General features: G+C 34.2%; 2 protein-coding genes across 3 annotated transcripts in view; one reads left to right on the plus strand and one right to left on the minus strand.

The window, feature by feature from the left end:
* Positions 1-10,000, minus strand: part of LOC143025455 (putative transporter slc-17.2) — a 60,990-nt gene that overhangs the window by 27,661 nt on the left and 23,329 nt on the right. The window contains exons 2-3 of one of the 2 annotated variants that reach the window (XM_076185143.1): positions 9,775-10,000; positions 3,423-3,490 (exon numbers count right to left, since the gene is read on the minus strand). The exon at positions 9,775-10,000 is cut by the window's right edge and continues 2 nt beyond it. In XM_076185143.1, the coding sequence (XP_076041258.1) occupies positions 3,423-3,490; positions 9,775-10,000 (294 nt within the window). Of the gene's footprint in view, positions 1-665; positions 938-3,422; positions 3,491-9,774 lie in introns of those variants that run through there. The other variant, XM_076185144.1, reaches the window with a different exon arrangement.
* Positions 1,560-10,000, plus strand: part of LOC143025454 (putative transporter slc-17.2) — a 66,479-nt gene continuing 58,038 nt past the window's right edge. The window contains exon 1 of the mRNA XM_076185141.1: positions 1,560-1,857. Coding sequence (XP_076041256.1) covers positions 1,800-1,857 — 58 coding nt within the window. The 5' untranslated portion in view covers positions 1,560-1,799. The remainder of the gene's footprint in view (positions 1,858-10,000) is intronic.

The following is a 10,000-nucleotide window of genomic DNA, read 5'->3' on the forward strand; positions in this document are numbered from 1 at the left end:
AATGAGATAGTGCTACCACTCCTTGGGATTTCCCCCAAGATATTGGGATATTGGGTGATGTCTTGGAATATTGAGATTTTTTTTTTTAAGCTAGATATATTGGGATTATAAAGCCTCCTCATTGTATCTTTCATTATTTAGGTTTGCAAATTAATATTATATCTGAATGCATGTGTAATATCCAGGGACTTTGTTCTCCTATAGCTTCACGGATCACAGCAGTAGTGACTCGGGAGAGCAGTGCTTGTATGATAACTGCGTAAACTTGTGTTGCTGTTAACAATGAGTGGGTCTGGAGATCCTGAGCCTGGGGTAACGAAAAAAAAACAAAAACAAAGGATGGTACCAGCAGTCGTTTAATCCTGAGTGGCTGCAAGACCCTGGACTGGAAGACTGGGTATTTTTATCTAATTATTATTGAATGTACAGGTGTTTCTGTGTCAGAAGTTCTTGCACTGATGGTCCGGTTTTATGATGAGCAAAAGTGTAAAGTTACTGACGCACTTTTAGATGTAGTAAAAGTTGATATTGCGAGTGCTGAAGGATTGTTTAAATCAGTAAAGGAGTTACTGAAAAGTAAGGGTATACCCCTACAAAACATAATAGGGCTTGCTAATGACAACTGCTCCACAATGTTAGGAGCATATAAAGGATTTCAGGCTTACCTTAAACATGAAATTCCATTTTTTTTTTAGGATGTGTGTGTCATTCATTTGCCTTGTGTACTAGTCAAGCCAGCAATACCCTGCTTTCATGGCTTGAATCTTTTCTGAAGGATGCTTGCGGTTATTTTGCTCGTAGCAGCAAACGTCAACACCTTTTCAGATGATCCAAGATGTTGCACAGGCTTGTAAGCCTAGAATGTTAAAGTTGTCACAGACTCGATGGCTGTCTAGAGGCTCCATTGTCTTTAGAATATTCGAACAATGGGATGCCCTACAGCTGCTTTTTTCAGGGAGAATCCAGCACAGATAATGTAGATGGAGCAGCCAAGATACACAAAACGATATCAACTCCAGGAACAAAGCACATGTTACTTTTCCTCAACTATATTCTTCGGAAAGTAGACAAAATGAACATTGAATTCCAGTCACAGTACTTTCGACTTTCAAGTCTGTATTCTACAATATCTGATGAATATAGAATTTTTTTTAGCAATATTCAGTCACAAGGGCTTAGCAGCATTGACTCCCGTGATCATGCAACACACAAGAAAGTTGATGACATTGAATTTGGTGGCAGATGCAAGTCCATGCTTTTCAACGAATCTCTAGAAGCTGAAAAAATATTTCGTCTTGACTGCCACAAGTTTTGGTGTAATAATAAGAGAAGCTTACACTCTATTGTGAAATTGGCGGTCAAATTTCCTACACTGATTAAAGAAAAAGACTTTGACGACCTACAGGATGAATGGAAAGATTTGTTGCATTTCAAGGAATCACTGAAAAATATGAGTGACTCGGCAACTAATTTCTGGCATGAACTGCGGACGGTGAAATTCTGCCTCCTTTCTAACTTCATGTGCTGTCTATTGGTTCTACCCCAGTCGTTTGGATACATTGAGAGAGCATTTTCTCAACTTACTATTATCAAAACTAAACGAACAAACAGCCTTCATGTGTCAACTGTTGCAAACCGACTTCTAGCTAAGCAAGTAATTGCACGACAGGAAACAACTTGCAACCAGTGGGAGCCATCGACATCACTAATAAAAGATGTTATAAGTGGGTAGTGCCACCAGCGCTACATCAGCAGAGAAGCTGCCAGGAAGCAGAGAGAAGTGGGAACTCTGCATCCTGATGCCGAGGCTCCCAGTGATGAAGAACCTCTTCCTGTATTTCTCCAGTAGTTCTTCAGGTAAGGAATATACCAGAATCAACATCTCAGTAGCAATATTTGTAAGCCTTGGGAAATTTTGGACTATATAAGGAATTTTCGGAGGCAAGTTTTGATATGTATGATATTTTAGAGTGGCAGCACTGGAGATAACGAAGGGATGCCACTAGAAGTAATCAAATCATCTAGCGACTTCTGAAATAAGAGGAAAACATTACTCAGTACCGGGGGAGTCGAGGGGTTGGGGAGATCTACGTACAGAGACTGCTGGACGAGATAAGCTTAGATAAGATAAAGCTTTATTTGTCATTTAATTTATATATACAAAAAATATGTTTCTAGTGTATTACCCATAACGGATGATGGTACACAATATTTCATACATGCAAGTATGCATACATACATACATACAGTACATACATACACACATACATACATACATAGACACATACATACAGTACAAATATACATAATGCATTCATAGATACATACATATATACATACATACATACATGCATACACACATACATACAAACATGTGTACATAACATAACAATTCTGAATTGGTTAGCCTCCTCAAAAAAAAAAAAAAAAAAAAAATAATAATAAAATAATAATAATAATAATAATAATAATAATAATAATAATAATAATAATAATAATAATAATAATAATAATAATAATAATAATAATAATAATAATAATAATAATAATAATAATAATAATAATAATAATAATAATAATACTAATAATAATAATAATAATAATAATAATAATATTAACAATAATAATAATGATAATAATAACAATAACAATAATAATGATAATAATATAATAATAATAATAATGATAATAATAATGATAATAATAACTATTATTATTATCATTAACAATAATATTAACAATAATAATAACAATAATAATAACAATGATAATAATAACAATAATAATAATAATAATAATAATAATAATAATAATAATAATAATAATAATAATAATAATAATAATAATAATAATAATAATAATAATAATAATAATAATAATAATAATAATAATAATAATAATAATAATAATAATAATAATAATAATAATAATAATAATAATAATAATAATAATAATAATAATAATAATAATAATAATAATAATAATAATAATAATAATAATAATAATAATAATAATAATAATAATAATAATAATAATACATACATACATACATATACCAAGGCTTTTCCCCCCTTTCAAGGGAGGTAGCCAAAAAGGGAAAGGCATAAAAACACTCCCACCCATTTCATCCCTAAATACACTCCACACCCCTCCCACCCTCCCTCTCATCTGAGCACCTCCTGGATGACGGGTCATCCCTGCACCTTGCCCACCGCCCTGGTCAATAATAATAATAATAATAATAATGATAATATATAAAGTAAAATAAAGACAACATTAGTGATACAAGGAGGTTGGGAGCAGTGACCAACCATAATTCTTTTGTTCTAGTAGCCGTCAGGAGATTTTATTCAGCATAGAGAGACGTTTGGGTTGTTACGGGCTTCGGGAAAGGGATTTGATTCCCTGGCGTTTATACTCACCAAAATCTCAATGGGGTCGAGTCCTTTTCCTTTCACTTGGCTAATTGAGTCCTCGATTATGGAAATCTCTGAGAAGAAGAAGAAAAAAATATATATATAGATATATATATATATATATAGATATATACATATATATATACATATATATATATATATATATATATATATATATATATATATATATATGATTCCAAAGAACGTCATATATACATATATATATATATATATATATATATATATATATATATATATATGATTCCAAAGAACGTCATATATACATATATATATATATATATATATATATATATATATATATATATATATATAAAGGATTACAAAGGCGGAGCATGCCGACAGGAGACCTTTTGATCCATATCTAGGTCGGATGCAAAAAAAAAAAAAATAAATAAATAAATAAAAAAAAAATAAAAAAATAAAGTAACCACTAGGAAAATTTTCAAAGGTACGATATAAACAAGAGAAATAAAAACATTATATACAGAACATAAAAGAAACTAGGGAACTATTGCCCACACTCATATTAAAAGCAATGTTGACCTTATTGACAAGTTACACGGGCAAAATATCACATTTTATTTCCAATCTCTTAGTTTTGATATTACTAGTTTATTTACCCGAGTTCCAGTTTTAGATTTATTAAGATTTTTAGAAGATGAATTAAAAAAAGCATGATATGATTCTCCCTGCTCACATAATAATCAGTCTTATTAAACTATATGTTTTGGATTCAAAATTTGAATGTAATGGTGAATTCTATTTGTAGAGATTTGGAATTTTTTAGGAATTTGTATATGGAATTTTTTTAAAGAGATATCTTACCAAATATTCTTCCAAAGAATGTCATTTGGCATAGATATGTAGATGATATATTGTGCATGTGGCCTAATGACCAAAATTTAGAAAATTTTATTTTAAAATTAAATAGTTCGGTACCGTCTATTAAGTTTACTTTAGAGATTGAACAGGATGATAGTTTGCCCTTTTTAGATGTTTTAATTTATGTATCTGGTAATAATTTTAAGTTGGATGTTTATAGGCAACCAAATAATGTTCTTTCATATATTAATTTTTACTCATATCACCATCTTAAGACCAAAATATCAGATTTTTCTTCAATGTTCATTTAGAGTCTGCTGCCCTAAATTTTTAGACAAAGAAATAGAAAAAAATATAACATTGGAAATAAGATATCCCAAATATGTAATGGACACCGCACAGCAAATAGCTAAGGAATCTTTTTATGCCTTAACACATTGACAAAATTTCAGCAATAAAAACATACTTTCGCTTCCATTCCATGAGAATTTGATCAGTCTTTCTCATATTTTTAGCACCTTTGGAATACAAGTTGTCTTTAAAAATAAAAAATAATGTAAAAAGCCTTTTGATTGAAAAATCACCTAAAGTCAGAGAAGGGTGCGTTTATAGCATCCCACGTAAGGAATGTAATTCTAAATATATAGGTCAAACTGGTAAAGATTTGAAATTGAGGATAAGCCAGCATAAGTATAGCGTCAGAACAGGACAAGTATCAAATAGGTTATTTGTAGATATGAGAGAATTTAATCATTGAATTGAATGGAATAAAGCTGAAAATTTGTCTTAAATAAAATATTATCGAGAGGAATGTTACTGAATCATGCTATATTAAGAATACATTTGAGAACAACATGAATATGAGTTTGGGATTGTATAAATTGGATTGTTTTATTATTAAAATGTTGTAGATGGTAGACGTTTAACCTACCTGTGTTGAGCCAGTCACAGTGGACCTTCCCTAATTTCTTTTATGTTCTGTATATAATGTCCTTATTTCTCTTGTTTATATTGTACTTTTGAAAGTGTCTTAAACAGACGAAAACGTTCGGTTACCAAGTTCTCATTTTCCAGGAGGTTACTTGCATATTTTGTGAATCACGCATTCATTGTGATTTCTTTGCATATCTATATCTACATAGCTATATATTTATGTATGTATATATATATATATATGTATATATATATGTATATATATATATATATATATATATATACACACATGTATATATATGTACATATACATCAGCAGTCTGTCTGGATATTCTTTTTTGCAAATATATTTTCAGTAAGAAGCATGATAATAAAGTATATAAAGATATTAAATTTGGATACTAAAACAACTAAAACAATTGAAAAACTACTAAAATCTAATAAATATCTACTGTCAACTACTAAAAATTGACCAAAGATTACTGAAAAAACTACTAAGCAGTTGATAGATAAATAACTTAGTAGATAAAAGACAATATGTAATAATAATAATATATATATATATATATATATATATATATATATATATATATATATATATATATATATATATATATATTATTTTCCTTGTATATTACAGCCCTTGCACTGGAAGGGGACGATGAGCTAGGAAAATACAAAAATAAGTAATTTTTGTTAAATTGGACAGCCTCTGAGGTTCTGACGATCTGTGTAGCTGATCGCTCAAAATTGCGGAAGACAGAAGTTTCCAATATTCATCTGTGAACCAGTATCTACAGATTTCGAGGTCTCTTACCTCTTCTTCAGCTGGTTGGTAATAGTACATACATACATATACCAAAGGCTTTTCCCCCTACACGGGGGGGGTAGCCAAAAAGAAAAAGGTATAGAAACCACTCCCACCCATTCCATTCCTATATATTCCACTCCCCTCCACCCTCCTCCCTCCCTCTCATCTTGGCACCTCCTTGATGACGGGTCATCCCTGCATCCTGTCCACTGCCCTGGGTCAAAAGCAGTGTCGCAAGGCACAGCATATCCATAGCAAGGCCGCTTCATAAATTCGGCGACCCCCCCTCTCCGTCCCCTCATGCAGAAAAGGAGAAGACGGGGAGAAATCCCTTCGGGCTGCGTCAAATTTTTTTCTCATACATACTTCCTCACCTCCCATCCCCCACCCACTCCCCCTCATGCATCACAGCATCATCTATACACAACCCCTCTCCATTCACCCCTATCTTCTGTCCTCTCCCGTCCTTCCTCTACAGACATTCTTCTCTTTTGTGATGCCCCTTTCACCCCATCCATCCATCTCATCCTAGGTCGCCCCCTCATATTCATTCCTTCCACCTCTGCCTTCCACACTTCTTTTACTAATCTTTCTTCACTCATTCTTTCCATGTGTCCAAACCATCCTAATACTCTTTCATCAACCCTATCTCCCAGTTCCCTTTTCACCCCTGTTCTCCTCCTCATCTCCTCATTGTTCACTCTATCCAGCCTAGTAACCCCTATCATACTTCTCAGACATTTCATCTCAAACACATTCAAACTCCTTCTCTCTTCCTCTCTCATGTTCCATGTTTCTGCCCAGTACAATGCTGTTGGCACAATCAATCCTTCATATATTCCCCTCTTAGCATCCATTCCCAGATGTCTACTTCTCATTACACTTTTCAATGCACGAAGGCAATTAGTCACTTCTCTCAATCTACATTTTACCTCTACCCCCACTCCTCCCTTTCCTGCCAAATTCGCACCCAAGTATCTAAAACTATCCACTTCCTCCAGTCTCTCACCCTTAATGCTCACTTCCAGCCTGCACATCTCATCACCTTACTTTTGCCCACCTATATCTTCAGCTTCCTTCTTTCACACACCTTCTCAGACTCTGTCACTAACTTCCTCAATCCCTCCTCTGATCCTGCTACAAGCGCAGTGTCGTCAGCAAACAACAGCTGGCTCACCTCCCACTTTTCTCCATTTTCTGTAATCATCTCCAACCCCTGACCCACTACCTTGCATTCACCTCTCGCACCACCTCATCCATGTATAGATTGAACAGCCAGGGCGACATAACACATCCCTGACGAAGTCCCATCTTTACCTCAAACCATTCACTCTCTCCATTTCTAATCCTAACACAAGCTCTACTACTCTCGTAAAAACTCTTGACTGCTCTTGACAGCTTTCCTCCTATCCCATATATCTGCAGTACCTCCCACAGTACCTTCCTGTCTACCCTGTCGTAAGCCTTTTCCAGATCCATAAAAGCCCAAAAAACATCCTTACCTTTTCCTATAGCTTTCTCACATATATGTCTTACCACAAAAATCTGATCTACACAACCCCTACCTGTCCTAAATCCACACTGTTCCTCACCAATTACTCCCTCTGTTCGTCTCCTAATCCTCTCAATCAAGATCCTCCTATATGCCTTCCCAACTACACTCAACAAGCTGATCCCTCTGAAACTACTACACTCACACTTGTCACCCTTTCCCTTGTAAAGCGGAACTATACAGGCACTCCTCCAGTCCTCCGGCACTCTACCCTCTCCCCAGCAAACATTAAATAACCTCACCAGCCAGTCCACCATAACTGTACCTCTTTTCTTCAGACATTCTGCATGGCATTCATCCAGACCAGGTGTCTTACCTGCTCTCATCATCTTAACAGCTGCTTTCACTTCATCTTTCCCTATTTCTCCTCCATTTTCCTCACTCATCACTCTCATTTTCTTAGCGCTTCCTACTGCAGCTACCTTTCCCTCCCTATCCTCCTTTACATTTAGCAACTCCCTAAAATACTTTGCCCACCTTCCCCTCACTGCCGTGGTAATAGTAAATGTTTTAATCCTCTTAGTCTATATGTTCACAAGTGAGAATGACTTCACCGAGTAGGTTGTGATTTTTTCCCGTAACTGTTATGATGAAACGTCACTATTTTTTTTTTTATAGAAAAGTATCAATTGATTTTGCTGTATATTCAAAGATGGTCTGAGTTTTTTGTTTAAAACAGCTTCTGTTATTTGTAGTCTGCGGTGATCATTTGTTCGGTAAATGATTGAAGTATTATTTCTTAAATCTGATGTTTGTGGTCTTTTGTCATGCTGTGCTGTGTAGTGAGCAAAAATTCCACCATTGTAACGATGGTGATAAAGCTTTTTTTCTAGAGAAGTTCTGGTGAATCTAATGTAAGTATTTTGAAGAGGTCCACAATTCCCTGTTATGCACTACATTATGTTTATGCACTACATTGTTTTCACTCTAAGTTTATCTTAATATTGTGTGCTGGGGTAACTCCGTTTTTAACTATTCTGCGAATAGTCTTTTCCTCTTCTTTGCTGTGGTCATTATAAAACATCGTATAAAAGATGTTGATAATTTCCAGATTATTTATTTTCTTTCGAAGAACCTTCAAGGAATCTCTCCATTGTACGGCGAATACCATGTTCTATAATGATATTGGTAAACCCATTGTTGGTTAAGAGTTGCCTGATGTGTTCAAATTCGTTGTGAGTATCTTGCCAAGTGCTGCAGTGTATAACGGCTCTTTTGGCAAATGCAGCAACAACACTTTTTTTTTTTTTTTAATTGCTGCTGCAATCGCCCCTGACGTCCATGACAGTCCCGTTATTAGTGGTCTTAGTGAATACGGAGGTTTTAATTTGGTGTCTTTTATAAGATGTTTTATAATGAACACAGCAAAGAATAGGAAAAGGCTATTCGCAGAAAAATAAAAAAACGGAGCTACCCCAGCACACAATATTAAAAAAAACAAAAAAAAAACGGACTAAAACACCATAGTGACGTTTGATCATAACAGTTAAGGGAAAAAAAATCACAGCCCATTCGGTGAGGTCATTCTCACTTGTGAACATATAGACCAAGAGGATTAAAACATTTACTATTACCACCCAGCTGAAGAAGAGGTAAGAGACCTCGAAATCTGCAGATACTGGTTCACAGATGAATATCGGAAACTTCTGTTCCACATTGAACAATGAGGAAAAAAAGGTCTTCCGCAATTTTGAGCGATCAGCTACACAGATCGTCAGAACGTCAGCGGCTATCCAATTTAAGAAAAATGTATCAGAGAGAAGATTACTCAAAAAAATAAGTAAATAAACAAATAAATATGTAGATAAGATAAAATGAAATACATTAATATATATATATATATATATATACATATATATATACATATATATATATATATATATATACATATATATATACATATATATATATATATATATATATATATATATATATATATATATACATATAGATTAATAAATAAGTAAATGAATAAAAAATGGACAAATGACTAAATAAACAAATAAACACATAGCTGGAATAAATCAATAGATAGATAAATAAATAGGTATTCAAATTATTAAATAAGCAAAAATGAATAAACAAATAAAAGAGAACTTGTAAGGGATATCAAACTCAAAGGAAGGACACTGGGCTGAAAAACACCGGGACCCCACCCAACTCCATCCGACTCCAACCCTCATCCAAACAAACCCAACACACATTCATCAGGACAGAACCTGTAGTAGGCGTGGCCGGACCCAAGTGGTTAAACGTCGCATTTGCCTCGCTTAAGGTATGAGGTATGTTCTCGGAGCCGCATTCGCTGGCGACGAGGTGCGTCTGAACAGACACGTTCTGGCGGACCATTTCCAAGATGGCGACGGAGAGCTGGACTCGAACGACGTACAGATTGATGAAACCCAAAAGGGCCAAAATGCCCAGTCTGAATCTGACAGTGGTACA

This window comes from Oratosquilla oratoria, chromosome 5 (assembly GCF_046742065.1).
Source record: "Oratosquilla oratoria isolate Oo_2021 chromosome 5, ASM4674206v1, whole genome shotgun sequence".
NCBI lineage: Eukaryota > Metazoa > Arthropoda > Malacostraca > Stomatopoda > Squillidae > Oratosquilla > Oratosquilla oratoria.